The 13346-nt window shown below is 35.1% G+C and overlaps 1 protein-coding gene across 1 annotated transcript in view; it reads right to left on the bottom strand.

Annotated features, from left to right (window-relative positions):
• Nucleotides 1-663: 663 nt before the first annotated feature.
• LOC126602262 (uncharacterized) overlaps nt 664-13346 on the bottom strand; it is an 85920-nt gene continuing 73237 nt past the window's right edge. Inside the window, exon 6 of the mRNA XM_050269096.1 lies at nt 664-743. Coding sequence (XP_050125053.1) covers nt 664-743 — 80 coding nt within the window. The remainder of the gene's footprint in view (nt 744-13346) is intronic.

Here is a 13346-nt window from a genome sequence, read left to right as displayed (position 1 = left end):
TAACCATCAGAAACACATTCAGCCGCAACCTTTTGATGTGATAAAAGTTAAGCACACAAATTAGACCCTCTTGTTGTCAAATCGTAGTATAAATGCAAGTAGGGATCGTTCTAAACCAGGGATTATGAGGGCTTGCTAAAACCTCTAAACTGACTCAAAAACATAAAAACAAAGTTAAAAACGTTTGAATAGATTCAAGGGACTCAAAACAGATTCAAAAGACTCAAAACTGCTTAAAAACACTCAAAACTGCCTAAAAACACAATCTGGGCAGATTCTGACCTTAACACAATTTTGGACGAATTTAGTGTTTTGGCTTGAACCAAAAACTCAAAACACAAACAAAACCTAAATTGAACACTTTGAAACAAGAAAGTAAAAGGGGGGTTTTGAATTGGACGAATTTGAAACAAACAAACAAGTTATAAAATTAAGCAGATTATAAAACGAAATTGATAAATAAGATGATGGATGGATTAGTTAGAGGTCAGTCATTCACACATGAAACACTTGGACATGAATTGATTTCCAATTGCTTTTCAATAGATTACGATGCTCAACACCCCAGATTAACCGTGATGCACAAATTAACCCTCAGATTTTCCTTTACTCATTGGATTGGATGAATGCATGCAACAACCCAAATCATTCTCGAAAAGTCCCCTACATGAATGCATAATAGAAATACAATAAGAGATCATTACGTTTCATGAAAATCAAAAGTGTTGACGAGGCAATTGTAACTATGAATGCATGATACACTTACCAAGAATTCAATTAACGCGATTGTGATAAGCAACCTTCACTACTAATGAATATAAACTTGTAACGATTAGGTGAAACTCATTTATATTCTAGCATCTAATTCATGTATGAAAACTAAGTATGCATCCTCAATAAACATACAAGAATCAGTTATGAATAAAATAGATAATTCAATTGCAATCACAACTTAACGAATCACAATTGGAAGAAATCAATTCATATCTCAAGCATGTTCATGGCTTCAAACTTCCCCCTAACTAATTAGGGGCTTAGCCACTCATGATTACAGCAAAATTAGAAAGTAATAACAAAATAAACATTGAAAACAAGAACGAAGTACACCTAAAACGCCCCAATCTACAAGCATGAAACGCCAAGGGCCTTCTTCTTCCCCACCTTGCTGCGGCACAAGAGTCTATGGATGGTTATGGACGTATGAAAGAGTCAGAAATAGGTTTAGGTTGAAAGGGGGTTGTGGCAAGGATGTATGGTGGTGGGAAGGGATGTAGAATGGTGTATAATGGTGGAGAGGATGCGGCTGGATGTATTTTTGAATGGAAGGGAGATGGTGACAAATTTAGGCTTTAAAACACATATATATAGGCATGGCAAAGCTAGGGTTTTCACAAATCTGATGGAAAGAGGTTAGGGTTTACGAGATAAAAGGCTTGGCCCATCTAAGGGAGAAAAGAACTCAGGTTTTATGCAGATTTTTAGGCTTCTAGAACATTAGGTGCGGCACAACCCTAGGGAAATCAGATTAGGGTTTAAACTTAGCAGATTTTAAGGCTTAGGGCCTAAAGATTCAGTTTAGGGTTTAAATCAACAAAGAAAAGGGTTTTGGCCCACTTAGTTTCTGAAAAGGATGTGTAGAACCCAAATCCACAAGGGAAAGGGCCTAACAAATCAAAATCCAAGAGGGAAGAGGCTTGAAAGGTGCGACAAGGGTTGGAACCAAGGTGAAAAAGGATTGGGAAACTTCCAATCCAAGAATAGAAACTTTCAAGAATGGAAACCTCCAACTTTAGAAACTTTGGCTTCCAATTCTGAACTCTTTGTTCTTCATGTTCATTTCTTCATTTCTTGCCTCCTTTGATCTTCAATTTCATCTATCCATTTGGCTCCAAGCATGTGATATCCATTTTATGCGCAAAACTGCTCCAAAGGCTCCAAAATGCACCTTTTTGCGTACTTTGTCCTTAGAACCTGAAAACACACTAAAATGGCTTAAAAGACTAAAATAACTAAGAACTAACAACGTAAATGCACAAGAACAAGCTAGCTAAGTCGCATAAATATGCTCTTATCAAATTCCCCCACACTTAGCTTTTGCTAGTCCTCGAGCAAAACGAAACAAACACAACAAAAAAAAATAAAATAAATAAACAAAAGACACTCTAATCCTTCCAACATTTACCTCAGGGATTTCCATTGCACATGACATGTTGAAGATCATCATTTCCCACAGATTTTAGTCATCTTCACACTTAAGCACATACTTAATCACAGTCACCACTTACTAGTTCACATTTAACCAATTAAAATGATGTTTTGAATGTAGCAACATGCCTTAGAGAATTTGCTCAATTCCTTACAAGATACTCTCTATTTTCACTCACATTTTCTGACTACACACCCTACACTAGTTATATGTGAGAAGATTGATGTAAACATGAAAACTAGTACTCACATATGTGTAAAACAAAGGAAGCCATTTTCTGGAGATATTAAGCATGTTTAGATTGAAGGGAAAAATATGAGTTTAACACATGGGATTTCTAAATGACTAACATGCATATACAATTCAAAATTTATATACAAGAGCAACGGAAGCAATTTATCAAATAATATCAAAGCTATAGTCATACAAATCCCCTTCAAGGTTCATAGGTTTATATATAATGCATCTATAACATTCAAGTTAAGAACTAAGTGAAGGTATAGATCTATACCTCTTGATCTTGATTTTAGGCCAAGGATGGACCACCTCCAAGTCCTTTGCTCCTTGAAGTCCTTGAGCCTAGCCTCCCTCCTTGCCTCCTCCACTTTGTTAGTAAGAGTGCTCCAAGGTTCTCCTTTAGTCTCCAAAGGAGAAGACCTCTAAAGATCCACACCCACTAGTGTAGTGAGATGGATGGAGGAATAACCAAAAGAGTGAAAAAGGATTAGCTAAATCACCCTTAAGGTGGCCGGCCCTTTGAGTGTTAGAGAGATATTTTTCTTTTGCCTCTTTGTTGTTTTAACACTTCAAAAAACCCCAATGAACTTTGTGCTATAAAGTTCCTTTTATAGACAAAAGAAACAAGTCAACATTTGACCTTTCTCTCCCTCTCTTTGGCCGGCCTATTGGTGTTGGTTTGGGCTTTGGGCTTTTATTATTTCAAGTCATCCTGTGCTTGAATAAAAGCCCAATGGGTCTAGGCCCAATGGGCCCAATTAAACCAGAACGTTTCTTTAAGCCCAAAACGATCTTTTATCGCTTTTATGATTTCTTTAGACTTTCTAAATTAACCACAACACTTAATTAATCCAATTAATTATTTTCTTCATCCATTAATTACTCACTACAAGAGTGTATCGGTGTACAATCATTTTAGGTTCTAATTAGCAAGGCAATGAGGTGATTGGCATCAATCCAATTGATTATATTTAATTCAATCACTTAGTGAATTAAAACTTCCTTTTAATTCACCTTCTTCTTTGATGACTACATTTAATCATCTAGAAGAACTCACAAGCTATGAGTGACATCTAACCATATGTCATAGCTACCCAAGCTAATGTAGAAGTTGTTCGGAGAACCTATTCAGTTGGAATTACAATGTAATTCGATCATTCTCTAAAACAATACTCTCAACCACATTACTAGGGTATGGATATATTATGTCAAACCCCTAATGTGATTATTCCTTCTTATATGATTCAATTGAGTCGTATAGGAACGCTTTCCTTTATTACGCTCGATACTTCGGCCGAAGATTCCTGAATCATATCTTAGAGTATTCTTCCTCTCTAATCGAGGATTAGAGATTCCTTGTTGCGCATTCACTTGCCTTCATGACTAAGTGGCTTAACCCCAATTATGCCGTGGACATCCGCGAATGGGGTGACTTTGACATAATCAAAGATTAAGTACTTAGCCACAAGACAACGACGATGCCTCAGGTCAAAGGACTACTTACATTATTCCAACCATTAGAGTTACTTGCTTGACATATGAGTAGACCTCCATGCAAGTACTCTCGTTCGATTGTGTTCAGTGAACTCATTCCCTTAATGAGCACCTACATACTTGTCTTAGTGTCACAACACGAATGGGATGAGACTTTCCATCATTCCATTTGAAGCGGACACAGTATGTACCGGTCTAAGCATTGTCAGTTTCCCTCCGACAATCCAATGACTAGGAACCTTTTGGACATAATGGTTATGTGAAGAAGGTCTCTTTAGTCTAACATTATTAGATTACTTCTTCAATCGATCCATTGTCCATGGATACACTATTTAGGACATATATCGTTTATTGAGACAGTCCTAATTCGTGTCTTTGCCATTTGATGTATAAGACTCATCTATACATCCATTCATTTGTCCTGAAAGGTTTCTTCCAAAGATTGACTTTCAGGGCATATTTCCAACAATCTCCCACTTGCACTAAAGTCAATCACTAGTGTATCTTATACATCTTGTTGAGAGAGCTTATGCTCGTAGGTTAACTTGGTTATGTATTAATCCCTTTTATTATTTAAAAGGGATTTTCTTATCAAATGTTTCCAAAACATTTGATGATGTCTCTTTATTGTGTTCGAATACTTTAAAAGCCTAATTTGTATAGGATAATAACACACAATCCTTGAAGGAAAAGGCTAAGGCTTTTAGAAACCAAGGGGGAAAGGAATAATCAGGTTTCTAGAAGTTCTAGAAAGGTTTGGGGCGTCACTTTTGTAGGACAAGGGATAAGGCCTTCTAGAAAGGTTGTTTTGTGGCTGATTTCTAGAAAAAACAAGGGATAAGGTGTGGCACCTTTGTAGGAGTGGATAAGGGCTTCTAGAAACCAATTTTAATGTGTCCTAATCTGAAAATAAATCCCCCATGCAGGTGGAATTAAATTAGGATAGGATTAGGATAGGATAAGATAAGATAGGATTGGATAGGATAGGGTTTGGATAATGTTTTGGATAAGGTTTCTTCACTTGAGCTGATTCTTTGGCTTCAACTTCCCTTCTTCAAGTAGGAAACCTTGTTTGAGTAGGAAACTTCAATCTTCTAGGAATCCAACTTCAACTAGGAATCCATCTTCAACTAGGATTTCATCTTCAATTAAGCACTTTCCCACTTCAATTAGGAATCTTTGTATCTTCAATTCTTCAACTTCAAAACACATTCCTAGCTTCATCAATCCTTCAAATTCGTCCATCCCTTGTGCTTCATGTGCATGAACTCCATTCTAGCCCAATTTTGCTCCAAAATGCTCCAAATTGCATCCTTTTGCTCACTTTGTCTCTAAAACCTGAAAACACATGAAAATAGCTTAAAAGACTACTTTAACTAAGAAAACACAACATAAATGCATAAGAACTAGCTAACTAAGGCACATAAATATGCTCCTATCAACATCCATTCATTTGTCCTGAAAGGTTTCTTCCAAAGATTGACTTTCAGGGCATATTTCCAACAATCTCCCACTTGCACTAAAGTCAATCACTAGTGTATCTTATACATCTTGTTGAGAGAGCTTATGCTCGTAGGTTAACTTGGTTATGTATTAATCCCTTTTATTATTTAAAAGGGATTTTCTTATCAAATGTTTCCAAAACATTTGATGATGTCTCTTTATTGTGTTCGAATACTTTGATGAGACCTTGATTCCATGGCTTGAGCTATCGCCCCATTACGTCGTAGTATCCTACTAACGACCTTATGGTTTGGATTCAATCATTGGTTCTAAAAGAACCCCTTCCATTCAAAACACCTTTTGAAGCAGTTTCTAAAACTATATATCGACATATATTTAATTTGTATACTTTATACAAACTTTGCTCCAACCTTGAGACCATTGTAGTACAATACTAACAATTCATTCATATGATTAGTACTTCATCCATTATGAAGTTCCATTTGTTAAAATGGCTTATTTTCACTTTGGTTAACAACCTAAGTGAATGCACGCTTCCAGAGTCCCACTCTGATGTTTCTTTCTTAAAGGCAATAATACTCTTTCAGTTGCTTTGGTTCTGATCCTGGGATATAGTAATATCTTAAAGTGACAACCCCTGTGGTTCTTCACCTTTGGATATCTACTTCACAAGTCAATACATGTGTCCCTTTTGTGATTTTATGACACATTCATTATAAGGGTTATGAAAGTGATTTCCTATCACATAGGAAAATGCTTTCTTAAATCTACAACATTTGAGATTTAATTCCCATATAACATTATTGAGATAGCCTTGCTATATCAATAAGTCCAATTTCAAGTCTATACTTCAAAATTGACCGTGTCATGTTTTGTCATTTTTCGAGTAACATCTATGTTTTATCAAGTCTATCGAATAGACTTTATTCACATCTTGTTGCTCAAATTATGACATCACTCCCACTGGCCTTGTTGTAACTTAGCATTCATTCAAAAATAACAATTATATTTTCTTGATTTGAATGCATATTGCTCCCACTAACTTAAATGAATCACACACAAAAGAATTCCTTCTCGAGTAATTCCATTTGAAATGTGTGACTTGTTTCATTAAGTCTATTCATTTAAATTATATGTTGTCATACACCATACTTCAAGTTTTAGTCATACTAAGACCTTTAATGTAGTCATATAAGAATTATCCAAGTCTTTAGTGGAAGCATGGCTCCTACTAAGGATATAGAAACTCAACCATTCCTTCTAGGTGGTTGATATAATTCTTTATCAAAACTACATAGAGCGTTATAGTTACATGAGATGTTGAATTTGGATTGTCTTGTTGTTAAACCATATGTTGTGACTCATTTTGAAACTATTTCCCTTTTGTTTTATCAACATGTCCATATGCTTAGTTATTTAGCTTGTTCTCATAAAAGAGAATGATGGACAACTCCCAACATATAACCATTTTATGCTAGGTTGACGAAACCAACATTCAAAGACTATTCTTTAGAATGTCACACAACATAGAATTTTAACGTTTGAAGAGCTTGAGTCCTTTTAACAATTAAAATTACAAACTTTTAATAATAGTCAAGTACTATTATTCTTTAGACAACTATAAACCAATCACATTCAAGTTTATATCCATTTTCACACCTCCCACTATTTCTCATGACTTTAATGAGAAATCATTTCATACATTCAAAATGTATAAAAGTGGAGTATATTGGAAGAAGACATTGTGTAGTAGCTTTAAAACATTTCAAGCTTATTTGTTTCAATCTTCACTAAGTTAATGTCTTGTTATTAAGTGACTAAAGTCTTTAAACATTTTATAGATTTAGACACTTCTTTCTTGGTTTAATCATTAACACAATTGACATTTTAAAACCTTTTAAAGAATGCCCAATTAGTTGTTCAAAACTACTAATTGAATCAAGAGTGATTTTGATCATTGTGTTTCAAGTGATAACCATATAAGGAACGTTTTTCTTATTACTTATATCATTATAATGTGATCTTCCTTTTCCTCAAGAAAGGATACTCTAGATTTTTGTCAATTCATATAGAACTCATAAGTAGACAAATGGAACCAAATCTATAGATTCATTGTATCCTTTTATGTCCTACATGTGAGATCTATCCATAATTGATAAATCTAAAGTTTGGTTATCACATTACAATAAATGATATAACTCTTGTATCTCATCTAGGATACAACAAGACAATTTTCAATTCATAACACTACTTTAAGGAAATAGTATATTAAAAAGGCATTCTTCACATAACATTAATATGATATTTCAAACATTCATAATGTTTAATACAAAAATATTAGCTCTATACATTTAGAGACTAATATAAATACCTTTATACATTTAGGCACTAATAGTGGTCTTCCATCATATGAAGCCACATAATAAGTTCTTAACAAAATAAGAAAGTTTAAAGACAATCTTTAATGCCTAACAAACTTCCTAAGTAGTAAGCAAAAACATAGTGGCCGAACCCTTCACCACATTTTCCTTGCTTGTTCATCTTCTACTTGGCTTCTCCACCTATATACAATTATACAAGTGATTAGCTCTTTATATCAAATATAAATATTTAGAAGATCTAACATTTAGAATTGAAGATAAGAACATAAACCATACCTTGTGGCTTGTCCTTAAGACTTGCAAGGTATATGATGTGAAAATTAACTTGACACACAAATTAAACCCTATTTGTGACAATTGTAGTAATGATGTAAGTAGGGATCGTTCTAACCGGGGATTAACTAGGGGTGCTAATCTAATACAAATCTACTTAGAAACACAAAAACTAAACTTAAAGACTCTAATTAGACTACTAAGATTCAAAACAGATTTGAAACACTCAAATCTGCCCAAAACTCATTAAAACAAGTTAATTGACTCAAACAGCAACTAAGACAAGATTTGGACGAATTTGACAAAACTTATGACTCAAAATACTTAAAAACACCAAAGAGGACAGATTATGAAGACTCAAACTTAACAAAATATGGGGGAATTGTGTTTGGACGAATTTGAACTAAATGCACAGATTGTAAATTAAAACAGATTGTAAACTAAATGTGATGAATCAATGGGTGATGGAATGGCTAAGGGGTTCTTCTCCACACATGAAATTTATGCAACGTAATCGATTTCCAGTTATCAATTCAATAAGTTATGAACCTCGACACTCCAAGTTAATTAGGTCCGCTTAAATTAACTTTCAGATTTCCCTAGAATCATTGAATTGGATGAATATGCATCGCAAACAAATTATTCCTAACAAGTTCTCTATATGAACAGCATGATAAAGATACAAGTTAGAATCATTAAGTTCTTTGGAAATCATAAGCATCGACAAGGCAATTGTAACTATGAAAAGCATGATACTCCTGCCATGAATCTACTTAACACGATCGTGACTAGCGATCTTCACTACTTGCGAATATAAATTCATAACGATTAGGTCTAACAAACTTATATTCTAGCACCAAATTCCAGCATGCAAATCAAGCGTGCACTCTCTATCAACATACAAGAATAAGTTTTGAATTAAACGGTTAAGCAAATTGTATTCACGACTTATGCAACGATAACTGGAAGTAATCAACTTATTTCACATAAATAAACATGGTTTCGAATACACCCTTAGCCAAAACGAATTTAGCCAATCATACTCAATGAAAAACAAAGATTACAAGAAGTAGACATTGAAATATAAGATAGAATACACCTAAAATTGTTCAACAACTCAGATTGAAGAGGCAAACAATTTTCTTGAACTGTCTCCTTCTCTTCTCCTTGCGGCAGATTGGGTGAGGATGATTTCTGGGGGGTTTGTGTGATGTAGAATGGATTATGGATGGTGTAGGGGCACGGCAAGGCTTGGGGGTAGTGTATGGGTGTTGTGTGGAAGGTGTGGAGATGAAGAATGTGATGCGAAATAGATAAGCACACAAATTAAACCCTCTTTTTGTCAAATTGTAGCAAAGATGTAAGTAGGGATCGTTCTAAACCGAGGATTAGGAGGGATTGCTAAACACTTGAAAACTGACTCAATAATGTAAAAACAAAGTTAAAACACTAAACTAGACTCAAAGAATGTAAAATTAAAAGTTAAAACACCAAAACAAGGTAAAGGAACCAAAACAGCAAATAAACACTCAAAACTGCCTTAGAAGCACAATCTGGGCAGTTTTGAGTACTAACACAAATTTAGACGAATTTATGTTATAACTTGACTCAAAACACTAGAAAACATAAACTAACACACTTTCTAACTAATCTAAGACTCTAAAATAAAGGGGGATTTTGTTTTGACGAAAATTAAAATAAAGAAAACAGATTGGAAATAGGGCAGATTGTAAAAACGATTTTTGTGAAATAGATGGGTAGAAGGCTAGTTAGGAGGTTCTTCTCCACACATGTCACACTTGCAAACAAAACGATTTTCAGTTGTTCTTCCAATAAATTATGAAACTCAACACCCCAAGTTAATTAGATACGCTTAAATTAACCTTCAAGTTCTCCTTAAGTTAATGAATTGGATGGGAAAGCGCATACAACAATTCAAAGCATTCCTCAAGGGTTCCTTACGTGATGAGCACAATAAAGATACAATCAAGAATCATGAAGCACAATGAGAACTATAAGTGTTGACGAGGCATTCGTTACTATGATGAGCATGAAACTAGTGCCAAGAATTCATTCAACGCGATCGTTTTCAAGCGACCTTCACTACTTGTGATTATAAGATTGTAACTATTAGGTGAAACTCCCTCATAATCTAGCATCATATTCATGCATGAAAACTAAGTGTGCACTCTCAATCAACATACACAAATAAGTTATCAATCAAGTAGATGAACGAATTGACTCCACAACTTATGAAATAACAACTGAATGTAATCAAATCATATTGCAAGCATGTACATGGTTTCAAATCACCCCCCAACTAAGGGGGTTTAGTTCCTCATACTCACAACACAAAGTTTATTGAATTGAAATATTGAAAACATAAGAAAGATTACACCTAAAAGTTCCAGCAATCTGCAATAGACTAGCAAGCACATTCAAGGGCACTCCTTCTTCCTTCTTGCTACGGCATAAGGTATGGAGGAGGCTTGGGATGGTTTTGGATGAGGTAGAATGGTAGAAAAGTGTCTAGGATGGGTGTATGGCACGGCTAGGGGGGTTTGGGGTCAGAAAATATGGATTTGGGTGAAGGATGGGCACGGCAAAGGTAGGGGAAAGGTTTCTGGCGTGAATGGAGTTGTATGGATGTGTGTGGAATGTTTTGTGGCTGCAACAAGGAGGTTTATTTAAAGGAAAACAGAAATTAAAACCCTAGGTTGATTAGGAAATCAGAAATTAAGTCTAAGGATTCTAGAATTAGGAAACAAATCAGAAAATAAAAGGAAAGGTCAAGGAAATATGCGGCTAGGGTTTAAAACATATTAGGAATGTGTTTTAAAGCTCAAAATCAGGAAAGGACCCTCTCCCTTGCACGGCAAGGAAGAGGAAGTAGTGGAAAGGGTATGTGAGGTGCGGCAAGGGTTGATATGGTGGAAGGGAGGTGTATTTGATGTCCTAAAATGCTTAGGAGGCCTTCAAAGTTGATAAGACTTAGGAATATTTAGGAAAGGTCAAACCAAAGTAGGAAACCTTGGCTTAACTTTCCTATTTCAAGTAGGAATCCTTCTTGGAGTAGGAATCCTTGTTCTTCTAGGAATCCTCATGTGAGTAGGAATCCATCTTCAATTAGGAATTCTCAAATAAGTAGGAATCCTTCTTCAATTAGGAATCCTTTGTTGATTAGGAATCCTTCTTGGATTAGGAAACCAACTTTCTTCAAGACTTTAATTCATCCATTCCTTTTGCTCCAAAAGGCTCCATTTTGCTTCTTTTTGCACACTTTGACCTTAGAACCTGAAAACACTCAAAAGTGACTTTAAACACTAAAATAGCTAAGTAAACATAACCTAAGTGCACGAGAACAAGCCAATTAAGTAGCATAAATATGCTCCTATCAAATTCCCCCACACTTAGCTTTTGCTAGTCCTCGAGCAAAACAAACAAAAGAAAGGAAACAAAACGAAACAAAACAAAACCTAAACCTCCCAACATTTGCCTCAGGGATTTCCAATGCACATGACATGTTAAAGATTGTTATCCCCACAGATTTGAGTCATCTTTACACAAGCACTTACTTAATTAAAGCCACCACTTACTAGTTCACAAGTAATCAATTAAAACAATGTTTTGAATGTAGTAACATGCCTTAGAGAATTCCCTCAATTCCTTACAAGATATACACTCTATTTTCACTCAGATTTTCTAACTCCACACCCTACACTAGTCATATGTGAGAAGATTGATGTAGATATGAAAACGAATGCTCACATATATGTTTCACAAAGAACGCAATTTCTAGAGTTAAGAAGCATGTTTAGATATGATCTCATGAATGGAATGCTACTACTTAGATGCGAGAACCAGTGACACCATATGCTCATACCAAATTCAAACTCCACAAATTGAAACACATAACACTCAAGATAGAAGTTAAGGGTTGTAATGCGGCTTGGGGTGTTGGTTAACAAGGAAAGGATAGGGAAAACAAACGTTCTTCAAGCAATAGTAAGCAAAGCAATGAAATTGAGACTTAGAATTCACTTTGATTGCAGAAATTAACTTTAAAACACAAGGGGAAGACTTAAACAACTCCTTAGGGCCGAATTCATTGTTTTGGACCCTTACTTCAACAAACAATACTTTGGAACTCTTTTTCTCAACTTTTCATATTTTTTCTTCAATTTTTCTTTTTCCACGAAATTTTTTTTTTTTTTTTTTTTTTTTCTTTTCTTTACCGTGCCTATGGCACTCAATTCCTCATGAAAAACACTTCCCCCACACTTATTTTCTGCCAACATAAATCAAAAGGAATTGAATTTGAATCATGCTTTACTATGCTTCAAGAACAAGGGTATGGATAGTCCTAATCTAGGCTAGGTGAGGGTAATGTGGGTTAACAAAGAAAAGGCTAAACAAGGCTCAACAGGGTTAAACTTAAACATATAATGGAGTAGGGCACACGGCTTTTTGGCTAAGGTGGTGGTCACTACACAACTTCATCTTGAATATGTGTTATGCAATTCAATGACATGCTTTGAATGAAATGGGCATGAGTTCTAGCATTTGGAACTAAATGATGAGACGCCTTCTAAGTAGCAACCAAGCAAGGAATAATGAGATCATGCAACGACTTAGAAAACAAAGAATGTACAGAATTTAACTCTCCAAATAAACGTTTAGGCTCAAGTCTCACAAGGTTGTAGCGTTAGTTTGAGTTCCTTCCTTCAAGCATGTTACAAAAACTGATTTTTTTCTTTTATGATTGCATGTGAATTCATAAGTTATAACCACAACCAAGCATAAACAAAGAGTAAATCAAACTTTCATCCATGTTAATCACTCTCTTTAACAGCCATGTAATTACAAACCGAATCCTCATCATTGTGTTGGAAAGTACCCTAAGACACAAACAAACACACTGATAGGAGCATATTTATGCGCCTTAGTTAGCTAGTTCTTATGCATTTTTGTTATGTTTTCTTTGTTAAAGTAGTCTTTTAAGCTACTTTCTTGTGTTTTCAGGTTTAGCGGACGTATTACATGAAATGATGCAATTTGGAGCTTTTGGAGCAAAAAGTGAGCTTGAATTGAAAAGGACATGCTTGGAACGCAAGGTTGGGATGGAATTGAAGAGTTGAAGATTTGAGGTTTCCTACTTGAAGTAGGAAAGCTAAGCCTAAAAGTTTCCATTTTGGGTCGATCTTTCCTAAATCGGAATTGGCAACCAAAGTTTCTAAAAGTTGGAAGTTTCTATTCTTGGAGGTTTCCATTTTCGAGAGTTTCTATTCTTG

Source organism: Malus sylvestris, chromosome 2 (genome assembly GCF_916048215.2).
Source record: "Malus sylvestris chromosome 2, drMalSylv7.2, whole genome shotgun sequence".
NCBI classification, from domain to species: Eukaryota; Viridiplantae; Streptophyta; class Magnoliopsida; order Rosales; family Rosaceae; genus Malus; species Malus sylvestris.
Note: the sequence above shows the minus strand (reverse complement) of the source record. Positions and strands in the feature narration are given on the sequence as shown.